Below are 21972 nucleotides of genomic sequence, written 5' to 3' on the forward strand. Positions count from 1 at the left end.
TCAAACGAGTTTAATCTGACATTTCAGACAATTTCACACTGTCAATCACATTTAAACAGCCCAGAGACTTTGATGTAGCACCAAGGGTGGCCAATCACAGTCCCCCTTTGGATCCGCCCCTGCCTTGAGTCATATTTGCCAAATCACATGGACTCCGCCCCTTATCTGCTTCACCTGACACAAACCAGGGAACATGCAGTCATTATTCCTCTCCTCACTGAGAAGAGACACAGACACACCGAGAGACAGAGGATAAGATTCACCTCCAGACCAAACCCACAACTTCCATTGAGGGAGGACAGCAGCTACAGCAGGGAATACTGCCACTTCAACATGCTGCTGACTCCACACACTGAACAGGAGATTTAGGGAAACAAACACGGCTCAAAGTGAAAGTAACTTTCCAGTGAACTTTCTAGAGGAGGGAGTGGAGCCACGTGACTGACTCACTTCCTGTTTGACTGGTCTGCCTGGTGAGTTTTCAGCTTCACTTAAGAGAGAAAATGGCTTCCTCATCAGAGGAGGATTTCTCCTGTTCCATCTGCCATGACATCTTTAAAGATCCTGTCGTCCTGTCATGCAGCCACAGCTTCTGTAAAGCCTGTCTGCAGAGCTGGTGGACAGAGAAACAAATACATGAGTGCCCAATTTGTAAGAAAATATCTTCACAAGGTGAACCACCCGTTAGCTTGGTGTTAAAGAACCTGTGTGAGGCTTTCTTACTGGAGAGAGATCAGAGGGCTTCAGCAGGATCTGAGCTTCTCTGCAGTCTGCACTCTGAGAAACTCAAGCTCTTCTGTCTGGACCATCAGCAGCCAGTGTGTGTCGTCTGTCTGCATTCAGAAACACACACAGACCACAAATTCAGACCCATCGATGAAGCTGCACGAGATCACAAGAAGGATCTTCAGGAATCACTGGAGCCCTTAAAGGAGAAACTGGAGCTCTTTAATAAAGTGAAAGGAAAATGTGTTGAAACAGCAAATCACATTAAGGTCCAGGCCCGACACACAGAGAGGCACATTAATGAGGAGTTTAAGAAGCTTCACCAGTTTCTCCAAGAGGAAGAGGAGGCCAGGACCACTGCACTGAGGGAGGAAGAGGAGCAGAAGAGTCAGATGATGAAGGAGAAGATAAAGCGTCTGAGCAGAGAGATAGCAGCTCTCTCTGACACAATCACAGCCATACAGAAGGTGCTGAAAGCTGAAGATGTCTCATTCCTGCTGAACTACAAGGCTACAGTGGAAAGAGTCCAGCGCCCCCTGCTGGAGGATACAAAGCTGGACTCAGGAGCTCTGATAGACGAGGCCAAACACCTGGGCAACCTGAGCTTCACAGTCTGGGAGAAGATGAAGGAGATGGTCTCCTACACTCCTGTGATTCTGGACCCAAACACTGCTGGTACATTCCTCATCCTGTCTGAAGATCTGACCAGTGTGAGAGGTGCAGAAGAGGAGCAGCAGCTTCCTGAAAACCCAGAGAGGTTTGAATACCCCTGGCCCTGGTATCTCCTGGGCTCTGAGGGATTTAACTCAGGAACTCACAGCTGGGATGTTGAGGTTGGAGACAATACAGACTGGGAGCTGGGTGTGTTAGCAGAGTCTGTCCAGAGGAAGGGAGACATAGAGTCTGCATCATGGAAAATAGTATTTTATGATGGTGAATACGGAACACGCTCCCCACCAGATCCATACATTGTTCTCCCAGTGAAGAATAACCCCCAGAGGATCAGAGTGCATCTGGACTGGGACAGAGGAGAACTGTCATTCTCTGATCCTGATACTAACACACACATACACACCTGCATACACACCTTCACTGAACGGCTGTTTCCATTATTTTACACTAAGGAAGAACTCCCTCTAAAGATTTTACCAGTGAAGGTCTCTGTAAAAGTGGACCAGCACAGTTAGAGATGCTGGTAATGATTTTGGTTTCAGTGTGTAGAAGAGTTACTCACCTTAGAACACAGTTTCCCATGATCCTCTACTCCCTCCTTCTTGACCTTTCACCTGCCGCTCCGCCTCACTTGCCAACTGTGTGTGATTAGGACTGATGTACTCAGTTTGTCTAACAACTGTGTTCCTCCCAACAACCTTCCAACCAACCATTGATCCACTTTGCCTATAAATGAAAGTGATTGTTTACTGTTTGAATGGTTAATTAATGGAAAAGTATATTTTGATTAGCATGGATATTTGTTAATATGCCTGATTCCTGTTAGATGCTGTAAACTGGTGTTTAGATGTCAGCTGTAATCCAGATATGGCAGTTGATATTTTTAGTTAGTTTATAGTCTAATCAGTATATTTGTAGGTAAGTGACAGTTTAACTTGATTCAATATTAATAATTCCTCACGTACCAACCTGTAGCTGGTAATATTTGTGTATGTGTGAATTGGATATTGAATTTGATTTGGATGTTGAGTGTTGCTTATTGCTGCGTGAAGGACCGAGCCTTCGTGGTGCGCATGTATGTCTGATCTCATTAAAGTTGTGTTGTGCTAAAGAGCTGCCCAGGCTGTTTTTATTCACAATGAAGATATTAATATGATAAAGTATGTTGTGTTACTACAGTATACCCAATCCCATCTCAAATCCCAGCCCTCCCTCACCTCTCAAGGAAATGATTGAGATTTAAACCCATAACTTTATTTGATAGGAACAAATGCATTAAACAGAATTAATTTAATGAAGAGAGAAAAGCAGCAAATTTGTGAAGCTGTAACCAACGCTTTTGGTATTTTAACTGATACATGATGAAAAACATTAATTGATAATACAAATTATACTCCCATATCTAATACATTTTCTGTTTGACTAATAATTCAATTGGCTAATAGTTTCAGCACTATTAGGCAGTGTTTTGTGTTCCTGTGTGGCAGAATGTCAGTGTAGCCTAGTGCTTTTTTACCTGCATACTAAAACTGGTTGGATCACAGCCCAGAAAGTAGTCAGATGAAAATGGGGAATATTCCAAATGCATCAAAAAGTAAATTGTCAACTGAAACGTTGGTGCGGAAAAACATACATTAAACTAAACAACCATTCAGTCTGATTATTTTGCGATGATTGCTGTCTTGCCTTACACTTCTTACACAGCACACACACAAGACAGAAATCACTTGACACAAACTGTTGACTCAAAATGATTTTATTGCGGCAGTAACCGATCAGTAACTTCTCTTTGCCACAAGGTGTTGCAAGTTCATCAATACAGTAAAGTGGACTGGACTTATTGACTCAGGAGTGACGTGATTTGATGTGAAGCAGACTGTCAGAATGTCTTCATTGGCCAAACACAATTGAGTTTTCAACAAAGCTGCAGAATAAAAATACATTTTTGAATGACTGCTCCTGTGTGGAGACTTATGAAGACAAATACATCTCTGCACCACAAAAGGTTGTGTGTGTGTGTGTGTGTGTGTGTGTGTGTGTGTGTGTGTGTGTGTGTGTGTGTGTGTGTGTGTGTGTGTGTGTGTGTGTGTGTGTGATTAGGGCTGCATCTAACGATCATTTTCATGGTCAATTATTTTCAATCAATTTCGATTAATTGTCATAAAATGGTGGAAAATGTCGATCAGTGTTTCCCAAAGCGCAAGATGACGGTGCTCAAATGTGTTGTTTTGTTCACAACCCAAATATATTTAGTTTACTGTCATAGCGAATTAAAGAAACCAGAAAATATTCACATAAGAAGCTGGAATCAGAGATAATCTTTCTTTAAAAAATATATATTTGTTGATTAATTGAATAGTTGACAACTAATCGATTAATCGCTGCAGCTCTATATCTGATTCCCATTGTCCTTGTGCTGCTCAGGTCACTGGTCCCAACTCGACCGCCAACAGCATCATGGCGTCCTTCCATCAGCAGAGGCCTGCAGCAGCTCCACAAGGTCAGCCAGCCGGAAGTTCGCTCCATGTTTTCTGTCCATCCACTGATCCATCACCTAATGTAATCATTTAATTCCAAATGTATTTCTCTGTCTAGACGCTGAGATCCTCACGCCTCCAAAGATGAGAAGTGTCAAGTGGAAGCTCGCTATTCTCAAGTAGAACTGTTTTGTTTTTGTTTTGTTTTGAACTGTAAATTAAAAAGGTAATTATGTATAAATAAAGGTTCATTTAAAACATCTCACCTAGCCAACAAACCAACGTCTTTAATCCTCACAGTTGCATGATAGAGAAAATCCACCTAAAATACTTAAATACTTAAAAGAAGAGAAAATAAACAAAATGTTGTTCTGACTCCAGTAGTTAGTTGTGCTTTTCTTCTTGGTGGATAAACGGTCAATCGTAGACGAGGTGAGGTCACCTCCAGATGTTTCCAGCAGCTCCAGTGGAGTTTGAGATGAGAAGATGTTTCAGGATGTCAAACATGTTTGGTAAACATCAGGTTTTGCTGTCAGTCCCTCACAATCAAAGAGCGAGGACTTCTTTCTACAGCCGCCATTTTGCACCAAGAGACGTTCAACAATCACACAGAGAGAGATCCATCGTAGAAGAGGAGAGAGAGAAACCAAAAAGAAGAAGAACCGGGAAACAGTCGTCGTCATTTCTCAGAAGAGTCGCGAGACAGACGATTCACCTCCTGCAGACCAAACCCACAACCAGCGTTGCCAGGTGTACGATAATTATCGTATTTGTACGATAATTTCGCCTTCTGTACGATGTACGATCGATAATGCCAAAATTCACAGAAAGTACGATAATTTGATAATAATAAATAATAATAATGATTGGATTTATATAGCGCTTTTCTAGACACCCAAAGCGCTTCACAGAAATCATTATTCATTCACACCATTCGTACCAGTGGTCCAGTTGATCATTTTGTGACACTTAGTTGTAATCAATATACTAATATGGATCTTATGTTTGTTTATACACGTCTTCTCACAACGTCTTTGCAGTCAATCATGCATTCCCCTAGGACAGGGGTTCCCAAACTTTTCCGTCCAAGTAGCCTACCACTACATACCAAACCAAATTTCCCAGGGACCACTTCCACTGCATATACCAACCCCCCCCCCCCCCCCCCCCCATAAAATAAAATTAGCTGATGTAATCATGCAATAGCAGCAGAAAGGCTAAATGCCAATATAAGGCTATAGGCCTACTAGCTGGTTCAAAACGGACACACACACACACACGCACACACCTGCCAACATTAGGCTGTGAAAAAGAGGACCCCTTCATCAGTGATGTCACTTTAGCAATTGTGATGTCATCAGTGATGTCACTCGAGCAATTGTGATGTCACCAGTGATTCCATTCGAGCAATTGTGATGTCATCAGTGATGTCATAAATCATTCCTGGCTCAGGCTATATAAGTGGTGAAGCACGGCCAGACAATATGCAACATACATTCAAATAAACTTTGATGCATCGGTCTGGACTGTGGGATTTTTTTTTTATACAACCTGACTGTTGTACATTTACTGACTGTGATACGGGGTACGGTGGTGCAGTGGTAAGCGCTGTCGCCTCACAGCTCAAGGGTCCTGGGTTCGATTCCCACCTGGGACGCTGTGGGCGCTGGAGTTGTGACCCCCCCATATCTTCAATGCCTACTGCCCAGGTGGGCTATCTCGTCGAAAGGGCCTTTCTGTGTGGAGTTTGCATGTTCTCCCCGTACCCCCCAGGGGGTTCCTCCGTACATAACCCCCCACTAAAAACATGCAGAAGATCGTCATCCGACCAGTGACGACAACATCTGAAGTTGGTCCAATGATGGTCCAATGAAGGTCCCCGGGCGCTGGAAAGAAATAGCGACCACTGCTCCTGGCCTGCCCCCTGGAGGAAAGGACAAGCCTGGATGGGTCAAATGCAGAGGACATATTTCACCGGCCACCGTCAGCATGAGTGTGTGTAGTGGACGCATGCATGTGTTGTAGTGTGTTGTGTGACAATAAAAGACGGGCTGCCGTCTGAAAATCGTGTTTACTGTGGAGGTTGTACAGTATTCTCCCTCAGTCTAACCAGCAGCAAAAAAAAACACTTTAAATTGAGTGCCAATGACGACTAAAGTCGTCAATTGAAAAAGTAACGTTCAGTGCCAATGACGACTAAAGTCGTCAATTGCATTTTTTGACGGTGGGACGTGTATCAAAGCCTAATATATCTCCTGTAAAATTTTGGGGCATGTTGAATGTGTATAACCTATTTTACCGACCCATTAGGTGGCGACAGTGCTCTCCAGATTAGAGAAAGTTGAGTAAAAACAGCAGAAAAAGCCGTGATGAAACCATTCTCATGTCATGCTTTTCGCTGTCGCGCTGGGAGCCGGCGCACAACGGTGGGGGGCTCCGAAAATAGACTCTGGGTGCAGCACACTTTGAAACGCGCAGCAGAAAGCCCAGAAAGCCCAGAATCGGACGCAGCTTCATCCCAACTCACAACCGAAACCCCAGAAACGAACGAGCCCGATCCAGACTGCCCCGACGAGCGGCCGCCATCCAGGCAGCAGAGACTCGCCTGACACAAGCAGCACTCAGAGCGAGCAGAGCCACCAGAGACACACCCACGGAGGAGGAGTTTGCAGTAGAGGGGGGTGGGGGTGCTGTTATATTGAAGGAAATTACTGTTCAGATGTTTCAGGTCAGAAAATATTAGCTTCAGAGTGAAATGCTATATTTCACAAAAGGCTCAATATCTCAGCTTCTAGATGGAAACGCCTGTATTTGCTGTTTTTGACCTATCTTCTCCGGCTGATAACTAAAGAACGGAAAATGATATCAATAAACTTTTTTTTGCTGCTGATACAATAGAGTCTCATCGTTCTTTGTGCGTGTCCGGTGTTTACATAGTAATATCACACAATATTCTGTGGGCCTCGAGAAATCACTGAAAACGCTCTGAAACTCTGGCACTGGGAGCGGGGACTGCCCCCTAGTCCGACACCTCACGAGACCGAATTTGGGTTAGGGTCTGGGGGAGGTTAGGTTTAGGCGTGGGGGTGGGAGAGGTTAGGTTTTGGGTTAGGGTCTGGGGGAGGTTAGGTTTAGGCGTGGGGGTGGGAGAGGTTAGGTTTTGGGTTAGTGAAAAACGGGGAATATAATGCCTCTTTTTTCGGACTCGTGAGGTGTCGGACTCGTGAGGTATCGGACTCGTGCCATGGCACCCTGGGAGCGTCCATTCTCCAAAAGTGGCTGGCACTCAATGAGTTAATAATGAGATGAAATGGAGAAAAGCAGTAAATCTGTGAAGCATTTGTAGGCTACTTATACATGACGAAAACCATTACTTCATCAAAATAACAGAATGTTGATTGATTATTGGCACACACAAAAAGTGTCCATGATTGGCGTGGTGGCGCTATCTCGTTCTCTTCCCAAAGCTGAGATGATTGGACTGACATGGAGTCGCTTCCTTTCATCTCTGTGAAGAAAGTAAACACAGCTATGTAAACACAGCCTCAACCTGAGGCTGAAACAAAACTAGCCGGCGGCATTCAACAGAGTGCGAATCGCAACCGCACTTGTTAAATATGAATTGTAAATGTTTTATTTTAGTTCAATTCAGATCAGTTCAGTTTGAATCCAGTAGGTGGCGGTAATGCAACACTTTGGCTGCCAATCGCCGTAAAACCAAAAAGAAGAAGAAGAAGAACCGGGAAACAGTCGTCATTTCTCAGAGAGTCGCGAGACAGACGATTCACCTCCTGCAGACCAAACCCACAACCAGCGTTGCCAGGTGTACGATAATTATCGTATTTGTACGATAATTTGATCATTTTGTGACACTTAGTTGTAATCAATATACTAATATGGATCCTATGTTTGTTTATACACGTCTTCTCACAACGTCTTTGCAGTCAATCATGCATTCCCCTAGGACAGGGGTTCCCAAACTTTTCCGTCCAAGTACCACTACCAGGGCTGTATTACTGAACGGGCATACCGGACACTCGCCAGGGGCCCGAGAGCTCAGGGGGCCCATGAGCTAGAGTCTCTTCGCAGGCCGCCGCAGGCGGCCTGCGAAGAGACTAACTGATGGGGCCCCTGAGCTCACTTTGCAGCTGAGACTCTAGCTTATGGGCCCCTGAGCTCACTTTGCAGCTGAGACTCTAGCTTATGGGCCCCTGAGCTCACTTCGCAGCTGAGACTCTAGCTTATGGGCCCCTGAGCTCACTTCGCAGCTGAGACTCTAGCTTATGGGCCCCCTGAGCTCACTTCGCAGCTGAGACTCTAGCTTATGGGCCCCTGAGCTCACTTCGCAGCTGAGACTCTAGCTTATGGGCCCCTGAGCTCACTTTGCAGCTGAGACTCTAGCTTATGGGCCCCTGAGCTCACTTTGCAGCTGAGACTCTAGCTTATGGGCCCCTGAGCTCACTTCGCAGCTGAGACTCTAGCTTATGGGCCCCTGAGCTCACTTCGCAGCTGAGACTCTAGCTTATGGGACCCTGAGCTCACTTTGCAGCTGAGACTCTAGCTTATGGGCCCCTGAGCTCACTTCACAGCTGAGACTCTAGCTTATGGGCCCCTGAGCTCACTTCGCAGGCGGCCTGCGAAGAGACTCTAGCTCAGGGGTGCCCAAATTCTTTCCCATGAAGGGCCAAAGCTCAATCTGGGTGGAGGGCCGAGGGCCAAAAATAAGCGTTGTGGAATTACATTAAAATGTATTGTGTTTTATAGAAAATTAACATTCTAAATCTAAAATAACATTTCAATATAATAATCTACTTTTTATCTGTTTGGTAATTGTAATAATTTGCAATTGGTTATATATATTTAAAAAAAAAACATCTGCATTTGTGGGGAGCTTAAACATTTAATCAGTAAACACCCAGTTAAAAACAGTTGTATTTTCCACCTTTGTAATCAAGAGAGAAATTTGACTTAATTCACAACTTGAAAAATCCTCAAGGTACTTTGAAAATCAGCTTTATTGTTCATCTTTTGTAAACAATTTGCCATGACAATTTGCAGGGATGCAATCTCAGGAGTGAACACAGTATATCTGCAGCCACATTCAGACACTGTTTCACAAAGTCACCACATGAAAAAGCTGTCCACCCTTTGCAATCAGTGCAGATATCTGATAACTTGCCCGAGTTGCATTCTGGATAAAAAAAAATCGGGGGGCAAAAAAAAATTTTTTTTTTTTTTTTTTTTTTTTTTTTGCGCTGTGAGGGGGGGCCCGTGAGGGGGGCATGCCCAGGGGCCCGTGAAGTCATAATCCGTCTATGACCACTACATACCAAACCAAATTTCCCAGGGACCACTTCCACTGCGTATACCCCCCCCCCCCCAAAAATAAAATTAGCTGATGTAATCATGCAATAGCAGCAGAAAGGCTAAATGCCAATATAAGGCTATACTAGCTGGTTCAAAACGGACACACACGGACACACACACACACACACACACACACACCCACACACCTGCCAACATTAGGCTGTGAAAAAGAGGACCCCTTCATCAGTGATGTCACTTTAGCAATTGTGATGTCATCAGTGATGGCACTTTAGCAATTGTATCAATGATGTCACTCGAGCAATTGTGATGTCATCAGCGATTCCATTCGAGCAATTGTGATGTCATCAGTGATGTCATAAATCAATTGTGATTAAATCATTCCTGGCTGAGGCTATATAGTGGTGAAGCACGGCCAGAAAGCCATTAACAGAAGAAGAAGAAGGTGGAAGACGGCCACTGCTCCCTCTAAAAACGATCATTTTGACCCTCATGTACAATAACTCAACATTTCCCACCTGGCAACACTGCCCACAACTTCCACGGGAGGACAGCAGCTACAGCAGGGAATACTGCCACTTCAACATGCTGCTGACTCCACACACTGAACAGGAGATTTAGAGAAACACACACGGCTCAAAGTGAAAGTAACTTTCCAGTGAACTTTCTAGAGGAGGGAGTGGAGCCACGTGACTGACTCACTTCCTGTTTGACTGGTCTGCCTGGTGAGTTTTCAGCTTCACTTAAGAGAGAAAATGGCTTCCTCATCAGAGAAGGATTTCTCCTGTTCCATCTGCCATGACATCTTTAAAGATCCTGTCGTCCTGTCATGCAGCCACAGCTTCTGTAAAGCCTGTCTGCAGCGCTGGTGGACAGAGAAACAAATACATGAGTGTCCACTTTGTAAGAAAATATCTTCACAAGGTGAACCACCCGTTAGCTTGGTGATAAAGAACCTGTGTGAGGCTTTCTTACTGGAGAGAGATCAGAGAGCTTCAGCAGGATCGGAGCTTCTCTGCAGTCTGCACTCTGAGAAACTCAAGCTCTTCTGTCTGGACCAGTGGCGGACTGCATAATCGGGCACGTCGGGCAAATGCCCGGTGGCCTGGCCTGGCCTGGCCTGCCAAAAAAAAAAAAAAGCCAGGCCAGGCCACTCACTGAACAGCAGGCCAGGCGCCGCCTACTGGTTTACTAGTGGTTTTATTACTTTATTCAGGTTTAAAGTGGGTGCATCTCATTGTAAAATTGGACTTGGCCCAAATTGGGCTTCAAACGGCCCAAATCGGGCTTCAAACAGCCCAAATCTGGCTTTAACGACCCAAATCTGGCTTCAAACGGCCCAAATTGGGCTTCAAATGGCCCAAATTGGGCTTCAAACGGCCCAAATTGAGCTTCAAACGCCCCAAATTTTTCGCCGCCGCCCTTCGGACGCCGGCACGCGCGTCGGCCCATATCGGCCTGGCCTGCTTGGTATCTAATGCCCGGCCTGAATTAGGATCCCAGTCCGCCCCTGGTCTGGACCATCAGCAGCCAGTGTGTCTCGTCTGTCTGCATTCAAAAACACACACCAAACACAGAATCAGACCCATCGATGAAGCTGCACGAGATCACAAGAAGGATCTTCACGAATCACTGGAGCCCTTACAGGAGAAACTGGAGCTCTTTAATAAAGTTAAAGGAAACTGTGTTGAAACAGAAAAGCACATTAAGGTCCAGGCCCGACACACAGAGAGGCACATTAATGAGGAGTTTAAGAAGCTTCACCAGTTTCTCCAAGAGGAAGAGGAGGCCAGGACCACTGCACTGAGGGAGGAAGAGGAGCAGAAGAGTCAGATGATGAAGGAGAAGATAAAGCGTCTGAGCAGAGAGATAGCAGCTCTCTCTGACACAATCACAGCCATACAGAAGGTGCTGAGAGCTGAAGATGTCTCATTCCTGCTGAACTACAAGGCTACAGTGGAAAGAGTCCAGCGCCCCCTGCTGGAGGATACAAAGCTGGACTCAGGAGCTCTGATAGACGAGGCCAAACACCTGGGCAACCTGAGCTTCAGAGTCTGGGAGAAGATGAAGGAGATGGTCTCCTACACTCCTGTGATTCTAGACCCAAACACTGCTGGTACATTCCTCATCCTGTCTGAAGATCTGACCAGTGTGAGAGGTACAGAAGAGCAGCAGCAGCTTCCTGAAAACCCAGAGAGGATTGAATACGACAACTGCTCTGTCCTGGGCTCTGAGGGATTTAACTCAGGAACTCACAGCTGGGATGTTGAGGTTGGAGACAATACAGACTGGGAGCTGGGTGTGTTAGCAGAGTCTGCACTGAGGAAGGGAGACATAATAGAGTCTGGATCATGGGCGATAGGATTACATGTATGTTGGGGTAAATACGGAACACGCTCCCCACCAGAGGAAAACACTGATCTCCCAGTGAAGAATAACCCCCAGAGGATCAGAGTGCATCTGGACTGGGACAGAGGAGAACTGTCATTCTCTGATCCTGATACTAACACACACATACACACCTTCACACACACCTTCACTGAACGGCTTTTTCCATTATTTTACACTGATACAGACGAACGCCCTCTGAAGATTTTACCAGTGAAGGTCTCTGTGAAAGTGGACCAGCACCGTTAGAGATGCTGGTAGTGATTTTGGTTTCAGTGTGTAGAAGAGTTACTCACTCTAGAACAGTTTCCCATGATCCTCTACTCCCTCCTTCTTGACCTTTCACCTGCCGCTCCGCCTCACTTGCCAACTGTGTGTGATTAGGACTGATGTACTCAGTTTGTCTAACAACTGTGTTCCTCCCAACAACCTTCCAACCAACCATTGATCCACTTTGCCTATAAATGAAAGTGATTGTTTACTGTTTGAATGGTTAATTAATGGAAAAGTATATTTTGATTAGCATGGTTATTTGTTAATATGCCTGATTCCTGTTAGATGCTTTAAACTGGTGTTTAGATGTCAGCTGTAATCCAGATATGGCAGTTGATATTTTTAGTTAGTTTATAGTCTAATCAGTATATTTGTAGGTAAGTGACAGTTCAACTTGATTCAATAGTAGTAATTCCTCACGTAACAAACCTGTAGCTGGTAATATTTGTGAATGTGTGAATTGGATATTGAATTAGATTTTGATGTTGAGTGTTGTTTATTGATTATTGCCGCGTGAAGGACCGAGCCTTCGTGGTACGCGTGTATGTCTGATCTCATTAAAGTTGTGTTGTGCTAAAGAGCTGCCCAGGCTGTCTTTATTCACAATGAAGATATTAATATGATAAATGATGTTGTGTACTACAGTATACATACCCAATCCCATCTCAAATCCCAGCCCTCCCTCATCTCTCAAGGAAATGATTGAGATTTAAACCCATAACTTTATTTGATAGGAACAAATGCATTAAACAGAATTAATTTAATGAAGAGAGAGAAAGCAGCAAATTTGTGAAGTTGTAACCAACATGTTTGGTATTTTTCCTGATACATGATGAAAAACATTAATTGATAAGACAAATTATGCTCACATATCTTAACACATTTTCTGTTTGACTAATAATGTAATTGGCTAATAGTTTCAGCACTATTAGGCAGTGTTTTGTGTTCCTGTGTGGCAGAATGTCAGTGTAGCCTAGTGCTTTTTTACCTGCATACTAAAACTGGTTGGATCACAGCCCAGAAAGTAGTCAGATGAAATTGGGGAATATTCCAAATGCATCAAAAAGTAAATTGCCAACTGAAACATGCTGTGGAAAAACATACATTAAACTAAACAACCATTCAGTCTGATTATTTTGCGATGATTGCTGTCTTGCCTTACACTTCTTACACAGCACACACACTAGACAGAAATCATTTGACACAAACTGTTGACTCAAAATGATTTTATTGCGGCAGTAACCAATCAGTAACTTCTCTTTGCCACAAGATGTCGCCAGAAATTTCATCAATAAAGTGGACTGGACTTATTGACTGAGGAGTGAAGTGATTAGATGTGAAGCAGACTGTCAGAATGTCTTCATTGGCCAAACACAATTGAGTTTTCAACAAAGCTGCAGAATAAAAATACATTTTTGAATTACTGCTCCTGTGTGGAGATTTATGAAGACAAATACATCTCTGCACCACAAAAGGCTGTGTGTGTGTGTGTGTGTGTGTGTGTGTGTGTGTGTGTGTGTGTGTGTGTGTGTGTGTGTGTGTGTGTGTGTGTGTGTGTGTGTGTGTGTGTGTGTGTGTGTGTGTGTGTGTGTGTGTGTTATCTGGTTAGGGCTGCATCTAACGATCATTTTCATGGTCAATTATTTTCAATCAATTTCGATTAATTGTCATAAAATGGTAAAAAATGTCGATCAGTGTTTCCCAAAGCGCAAGATGACGGTGCTCAAATGTCTTGTCTTTTTCACAACCCAAATATATTTAGTTTACTGTCATAGCGAATTAAAGAAACCAGAAAATATTCACATAAGAAGCTGGAATCGGAGATGATCTTTCTTTAAAAATATATATATTTGTTGATTAATTGAGTAGTTGACAACTAATCGATTAATCGCTGCAGCTCTATATCTGATTCCCACTGTCCTTGTGCTGCTCAGGTCACTGGTCCCAACCCGACCGCCAACAACATCATGGCGTCCTTCCATCAGCAGAGGCCTGCAGCAGCTCCACAAAGTCAGCCAGCCGCAAGTTCGCTCCATGTTTTCTGTCCATCCACTGATCCATCACCTAATGTAATCATTTAATTCCAAATGTATTTCTCTGTCTAGACGCTGAGATCCTCACGCCTCCAAAGATGAGAAGTGTCAAGTGGAAGCTCGCTGTTCTCAAGTAGAGCTGTTTTGTTTTTGTTTTGTTTTTAACTGTAAATTAAAAAGGTAATTATGTATAAATAAAGGTTAATTTAAAACATCTCACCTAGCCAACGAACCAACGTCTTTAATCCTCACAGTTGCATGATAGAGAAAATCCACCTAAAATACTTAAATACTTAAAAGAAGAGAAAATAAACTAAATGTTGTTCTGACTCCAGTAGTTAGTTGTGCTTTTCTTCTTGGTGGATAAACGGTCAGGTGAGGTCACCTCCAGATGTTTCCAGCAGCTCCAGTGGAGTTTGATATGAGAAGATATTTCAGGATGTCAAACATGTTTGGTAAACATCAGGTTTTGGTGTCAGTCCCTCACAATCAAAGAGCGACGGCTTCTTTCTACAGACGCCATTTTGCACCAAGAGACGTTCAACAATCACACAGAGAGAGATCCATCGTAGAAGAGGAGAGAGAGCAGTTTCTCCACACAGGAGCAGGAGAGAGACCAGCATGCACTGCAGCAGAGGTTGGGGAATGAAAACTCCATAAGTTTGGTGAGAAAATGTGTGTTACACCCTGGGAAACAAGAGGAATGGTGAAACATTTAGAATCAGATTTTCTTTCCTTTTACATGTAAAAAAAAAGTCTTGAGAAACTGTTACTGTCAGGAGTTTTCACATTTGTTTTACTTTTCATTTTCCAAACAGCAGATTAATGACGTTCAATTAAAGGAATCTAAACTTGCATAATCCATATCTAAACAGCAGAAATATTGATCAATGACTTCAATGGCATCAACCGGTTTTCCTTTTAAAACTTAGAATTTTTGCTGACCACTTTAAATTCACAATTTGTGAACTTTTATTTGAGCAAAACTCTCCTCCATACAGGCAAACCAGTTTGTCACTGCGGTGTCAAGTGAGATGCTCCAGGTGGCGCTCCAGCTCTACTTCACACAAAGGTAAAGCTGCCAACACTCTGATCTGGTTCACTTTGACATCAGTATTTGTGCAGATGTTCAAACAGCCATGAAACTAGAGCCTCTGTGTCCTGCATATAAGGAGCATACACTTTATTAAACGGTCACATTCCTAAAGTAGTAGTAGATCAAATTTTGTGTGAGGTTGAGGGGTGTGTGTGTGTGTGTGTGTGTGTGTGTGTGTGTGTGTGTGTGTGTGTGTGTGTGTGTGTGTGTGTGTGTGTGTGTGTGTGTGTGTGTGTGTGTGTGTGTGTGTTCAGAGAGAAAGTGTGTGTGTTGTGTTCACAATCTGCTTCATGTTCTGGGTCGATTTTTTTTTTTAAATTGATGAGCTTACATCTGTTGTCATTGTGGATGGAACTGAGTCAGGATTCTCTGTCAGTTTAACATCAGTCAGTTAGTTCATATGCTCTTATTATATATATAATAATATACTGTATACGTACGTATATTATATATTTCATGACATTATGTTGACACATTTCATGACTGTCAGCAGTATCATAACAACTTTAAGCAAATCCATACATGTAATAATCCATACAGCCTACTAACATGGGTTTACAATATGACCATACATTATAATTACACATCCTTCTTTAGAAATATTCTATTTTATTGCCTATTTCCCCTGTTCATTTTGTCTATTTCTCCGTGTCTTTTCCTATTTCACCTATTTCCCCATGCTATTTAATAATAATAATAATAATAATAATAATAATAATAATAATAATAATAATAATAATAATAATATAATAAATATAATATCTAGCAGCAGGTGGCACCAGTGACCACGTGTTAAACAGTAGGCGGTTGGTCTGCTGCTCTCCTCTTGTTAAATGAGTTTTAACATTAGCGTAGTTTGTTTGAATCAGTGTCAGATCAAAGTGTTTCTCTTGTAATCTATCAGAAGAAATATCAACTTGTGTATTAAGTTACATTCATAAATGATGAAAGCAAGCAGTTTGATGGAGAAGAGATGTCACAGCTTCTGTGTTTTGTGGTTTTTGAGGATTGTTACATTTATTTACATTTCAGCAGGATCTGAGCTTCTCTGCAGTCTGCTCTCTGAGAAACACAAGCTCTTCTGTCTGGACCATCAGCAGCCAGTGTGTGTCGTCTGTCGAGATTCAGAAAAGCACACCGACCACAGATTCAGACCCATCGATGAAGCTGCACGAGATCACAAGGAGGAACTTCAGGAATCACTGGAGCCCTTAAAGGAGAAACTGAAGCTCTTTAATAAAGTGAAAGGAAACTGTGTTGAAACAGCAAAGCACATTAAGGTCCAGGCCCGACGCACAGAGAGGCAGATTAATGAGGAGTTTAAGAAGCTTCACCAGTTTCTACAAGAGGAACAGGAGGCCAGGATCACTGCACTGAGGGAGGAAGAGGAGCAGAAGAATCAGACGATGAAGGAGAAGATAAAGCGTCTGAGCAGAGAGATAGCAGCTCTCTCTGACACAGTCAGAGCTGTAGAGAAGGAGTTGAGAGCTGAACACATCTTGTTCCTGCAGAACTACAAGGCTACAGTGGAAAGAGTCCACCGCCCCCTGCTGGAGGATCTACAGCTGGTCTCAGGAGCTCTGATAGACGAGGCCAAACACCTGGGCAACCTGAGCTTCAAAGTCTGGGCGAAGATGAAGGAGATGGTCTCCTACACTCCTGTGATTCTGGACCCAAACACTGCCTTTCTAGAACTCATCCTGTCTGAAGATCTGACCAGTGTGAGATGTGGAAAGGGACCCCTGCCTCCTGAAAACCCAGAAAGGATTGACTCCTCCTGGACTCTCCTGGGCTCTGAGGGCTTTAACTCAGGAACTCACAGCTGGGATGTTGAGGTTGGAGACAATACAGACTGGGAGCTGGGTGTGTTAGTAGAGTCTGTCCAGAGGAAGGGACTCATACAGTCTGGATCATGGAAAATAGAATTATGGAATGGTGAATACGCAACACGCTCCCGACCAGATCCATGCATTGTTCTCCCAGTGAAGAATAACCCCCAGAGGATCAGAGTGCATCTGGACTGGGACAGAGGAGAACTGTCATTCTCTGATCCTGATACTAACACACACATACACACCTTCACACACACCTTCACTGACAGGCTGTTTCCATACTTTAACACTACAGAAGAACTCCCTCTAAAGATTTTACCAGTGAAGGTCTCTGTAAAAGTGGACCAGCACAGTTAGAGATGGTGGCAGTGATTTTGGTTTCAGTGTGTAGAAAATAGGTAGGCTACTGTAGAACTCAGTTTCCCATAATCCTCTCTACTCCCTCCCTCTTGAACTTTCACCTGCCACTCTGTTTGCCACTTTGTTTCTTCCCTTTGTCCAACAACTGTGTTCCCACAACCTTCCAATTTACCATTGGTCCCACTGCCTTAAAGTATATGACATGAAAGTGATTGTCTACTGTTTCAATTGTTAATTGTTAATGGTAAAATATATTTTGGTTATCATGTACATTTGTTTAATACTGTAGGCTATATCTTGATTCCTGTTGGAGGCACTAAACTGGTGTTTAGATGTCAACCGTAATCATTCAAAATGTCATTTGATAATTTAGTTAGTATAGTCTAATCCAGTGTTTCCCAAACTATGGGTCAGGACCCAATTTGGGTCACGGACCCGCCGTGGGGGGTGGGTCGCCAACTGGTCGTCATGGCAACTCATTACCGTGTTTTTTGTGAGTTTGGGTCCCAGGGAGACACAAAATGTATCTTTTGCGTCCCAAGATGAAAAAGTTTGGGAACCCCTGGTCTAATCAGTATATTTGTAGCCGTGACAGTTCAACTTGATTTAATATTAATTCTTCATCAGGGCACCTAGCTGGTAATGTTTGTGAATGTTTGAATTGAATATTGAATGTGATTAAAGTTGTTTGTTATATTTATAGATTATTGTATTCATTTTCTTCTTGGCCTGTATTACAGAACTACACAGACAATATGGAACATACATTCAAATAAACTTTGATGCATCGGTCTGGACTGTGGGATTTTTTTTTTATACAACCTGACTGTTGTACTGTGGCGGTTGTATTCTCCCTCAGTCTAACCAGCAGCAAAAAAAAACACTTTAATAATGAGATGAAATGGAGAAAAGCAGTAAATATGTGAAGCATTTGTAGGCTACTTATACATGACGAAAACCATTACTTGATCAAAATAACAGAATGTTGATTGATTATTGGCACACAAAAAGTGTCCATGATTGGCGTGGTGGCGCTATCTCGTTCTCTTCCCAAAGCTGAGATGATTGGACTGACATGGAGTCGCTTCCTTTCATCTCCGTGAAGAAAGTAAACACAGCTATGTAAACACTGCCTCAACCTGAGGCTGAAACAAAACTAGCCGGCGGCATTCAACAGAGTGCGAATCGCAACCGCACTTGTTAAATATGAATTGTAATGTTTTATTTTAGTTCAATTCAGATCAGTTCAGTTTGAATCCAGTAGGTGGCGCTAATGCAACACTTTGGCTGCCAATCGCCGTAAAACCAAAAAGAAGAAGAAGAAGAACCGGGAAACACTCGTCATTTCTCAGAGAGTCGCGAGACAGACGATTCACCTCCTGCAGACCAAACCCACAACCAGCGTTGCCAGGTGTACGATAATTATCGTATTTGTACGATAATTTCACCTTCTGTACGATGTACGATCGATAATGCCAAAATTCCGAGAAAGTACGATAATTTGATCATTTTGTGACACTTAGTTGTAATCAATATACTAATATGGATCCTATGTTTGTTTATACACGTCTTCTCACAACGTCTTTGCAGTCAATCATGCATTCCCCTAGGACAGGGGTTCCCAAACTTTTCCGTCCAAGTAGCCTACCACTACATACCAAACCAAATTTCCCAGGGACCACTTCCACTGCGTATACCAACCCCCCTCCCCCCCCAAAATAAAATTAGCTGATGTAATCATGCAATAGCAGCAGAAAGGCTAAATGCCAATATAAGGCTATACTAGCTGGTTCAAAACGGACACACACGGACACACACACACACCTGCCAACATTAGGCTGTGAAAAAGAGGACCCCTTCATCAGTGATGTCACTTTAGCAATTGTGATGTCATCAGTGATGGCACTTTAGCAATTGTATCAGTGATGTCACTCGAGCAATTGTGATGTCATCAGCGATTCCATTCGAGCAATTGTGATGTCATCAGTGATGTCATAAATCATTCCTGGCTGAGGCTATATAGTGGTGAAGCACGGCCAGAAAGCCATTAACAGAAGAAGAAGAAGGTGGAAGACGGCCACTGCTCCCTCCAAAAACGATCATTTTGACCCTCAGGTACAATAGACCAAATCAGCGGGATGTTTACATTTACTTCCGGGTACCCCTGAGGTCCACACATTATAATGGCGGTGGACGGCACAAACTGACGTGTTGAAGACAAAAACAGACAAAGAAGACAAAAATGGTTCGTCCGTGTTGTGTTGTTGTTTAATATCATTCATAACAACACTTTCACTAACGTTAGTGGAGACCAGACTAGCTAATTTACCTGTTGGACCAGACTAGAGTAGACTTGAAGCTAAATTAAATTGACGTGGCGTCAGTAGCTCTGTCTGTACCAGGCTCTTTCTCGCCGAGAAGAGCCTGGTGACGCGAGGTTACTCTGTCTGTAACGTAAAAAAACAGCGAGTTTGACAGTCAAACAAACGTTATTAGCTAGCTAACACTACATAAAACAAACACAGAAGAAAGGCTAGATACGTCGGACAAGCATGTTTACCAACCGTTTAACCATTTAAATTGAAAGTAGTCGGCCGAAAACAACGAGAGGGTTTGACAGCATTTATTTGACAACACGCACATTTAAACCTGCCGCCTTCCCCAAGTGGTACCCGGAAGTAAATTTGTTTACATGGTGACGTCACGGTGATTTGGTCTATAACTCAACATTTCCCACCTGGCAATACTGCCCACAACTTCCACGGGAGGACAGCAGCTACAGCAGGGAATACTGCCACTTCAACATGCTGCTGACTCCACACACTGAACAGGAGATTTAGAGAAACACGGCTCAAAGTGAAAGTAACTTTCCAGTGAACTTTCTAGAGGAGGGAGTGGAGCCACGTGACTGACTCACTTCCTGTTTGACTGGTCTGCCTGGTGAGTTTTCAGCTTCACTTAAGAGAGAAAATGGCTTCCTCATCAGAGAAGGATTTCTCCTGTTCCATCTGCCATGACATCTTTAAAGATCCTGTTGTCCTGTCATGCAGCCACAGCTTCTGTAAAGCCTGTCTGCAGCGCTGGTGGACAGAGAAACAAATACATGAGTGTCCACTTTGTAAGAAAATATCTTCACAAGGTGAACCACCCGTTAGCTTGGTGATAAAGAACCTGTGTGAGGCTTTCTTACTGGAGAGAGCTCAGAGAGCTTCAGCAGGATCGGAGCTTCTCTGCAGTCTGCACTCTGAGAAACTCAAGCTCTTCTGTCTGGACCATCAGCAGCCAGTGTGTCTCGTCTGTCTGCATTCAAAAACACACACCAAACACAGAATCAGACCCATCGATGAAGCTGCACGAGATCACAAGAAGGATCTTCACGAATCACTGGAGCCCTTACAGGAGAAACTGGAGCTCTTTAATAAAGTTAAAGGAAACTGTGTTGAAACAGAAAAGCACATTAAGGTCCAGGCCCGACACACAGAGAGGCACATTAATGAGGAGTTTAAGAAGCTTCACCAGTTTCTCCAAGAGGAAGAGGAGGCCAGGATCGCTGCACTGAGGGAGGAAGAGGAGCAGAAGAGTCAGATGATGAAGGAGAAGATAAAGCGTCTGAGCAGAGAGATAGCAGCTCTCTCTGACACAATCACAGCCATACAGAAGGTGCTGAGAGCTGAAGATGTCTCATTCCTGCTGAACTACAAGGCTACAGTGGAAAGAGTCCAGCGCCCCCTGCTGGAGGATACAAAGCTGGACTCAGGAGCTCTGATAGACGAGGCCAAACACCTGGGCAACCTGAGCTTCAGAGTCTGGGAGAAGATGAAGGAGATGGTCTCCTACACTCCTGTGATTCTAGACCCAAACACTGCTGGTGCATTCCTCATCCTGTCTGAAGATCTGACCAGTGTGAGAGTTACAGAAGAGGACCAGCAGCTTCCTGAAAACCCAGAGAGGATTGAATACGACAACTGCTCTCTCCTGGGCTCTGAGGGATTTATCTCAGGAACTCACAGCTGGGATGTTGAGGTTGGAGACAATATAGACTGGTCGCTGGGTGTGTTACCAGAGTCTGTCCAGAGGAAGGAGGCGGAGATACAGTCTGGATCATGGAGCATAGAATTATATGATGGTGGATACGGAACACGCTCCCCACCAGATCCACGCACTGTTCTCCCAGTGAAGAATAACCACCAGAGGATCAGAGTGCATCTGGACTGGGACAGAGGAGAACTGTCATTCTCTGATCCTGATACTAACACACACATACACACCTTCACACACACCTTCACTGACAGGCTGTTTCCATTCTTTAACACTATCGAAGAACTCCCTCTGAAGATTTTACCAGTGAAGGTCTCTGTAAAAGTGGACCAGCACAGTTAGAGATGCTGGTAGTGATTTTGGTTTCAGTGTGTAGAAAATAGGTAGGCTACTGTAGAACTCAGGTTCCCATGATCCTCTCTACTCCCTCCCTCTTGAACTTTCACCTGCCACTCTGTTTGCCACTTTGTTTCTTCCCTTTGTCCAACAACTGTGTTCCCACAACCTTCCAATTTACCATCGGTCCCACTGCCTTAAAGTATATGACATATGAAAGTGATTGTCTACATGTTTCAATTGTTAATTGTTAATGGTAAAATATATTTTGGTTATCATGTACATTTGTTTAATACTGTAGGCTATATCTTGATTCCTGTTGGAGGCACTAAACTGGTGTTTAGATGTCAACCGTAATCATTCAAAATGTCATTTGATAATTTAGTTAGTATATAGTCTAATCCAGTGTTTCCCAA

At 43.6% G+C, this 21972-nt stretch overlaps 1 protein-coding gene and 1 pseudogene across 2 annotated transcripts; both read left to right on the forward strand.

The window, feature by feature from the left end:
- Positions 1-327: 327 nt before the first annotated feature.
- LOC310790211 (E3 ubiquitin-protein ligase TRIM39-like) lies at positions 328-21562 on the forward strand (the record flags this gene model as incomplete). Its single annotated transcript, XM_083651887.1, has 4 exons — positions 328-1889; positions 3823-3898; positions 16026-16276; positions 20651-21562. The coding sequence occupies exons 1-4, from the start codon at positions 504-506 to the stop codon at positions 21560-21562; spliced, it is 2625 nt and encodes an 874-aa protein (XP_083508013.1). The 5' UTR covers positions 328-503.
- Positions 9956-11837, forward strand: LOC310790474 (E3 ubiquitin-protein ligase TRIM39-like; annotated as a pseudogene). Its single transcript has 2 exons — positions 9956-10250; positions 10696-11837. The product of its transcript is annotated as an E3 ubiquitin-protein ligase TRIM39-like (transcript).
- Positions 21563-21972: the final 410 nt, after the last annotated feature.

The sequence above is a fragment of the Poromitra crassiceps genome, assembly GCF_964638095.1.
Source record: "Poromitra crassiceps genome assembly, chromosome: 15".
Classification (NCBI taxonomy): Eukaryota; Metazoa; Chordata; class Actinopteri; order Beryciformes; family Melamphaidae; genus Poromitra; species Poromitra crassiceps.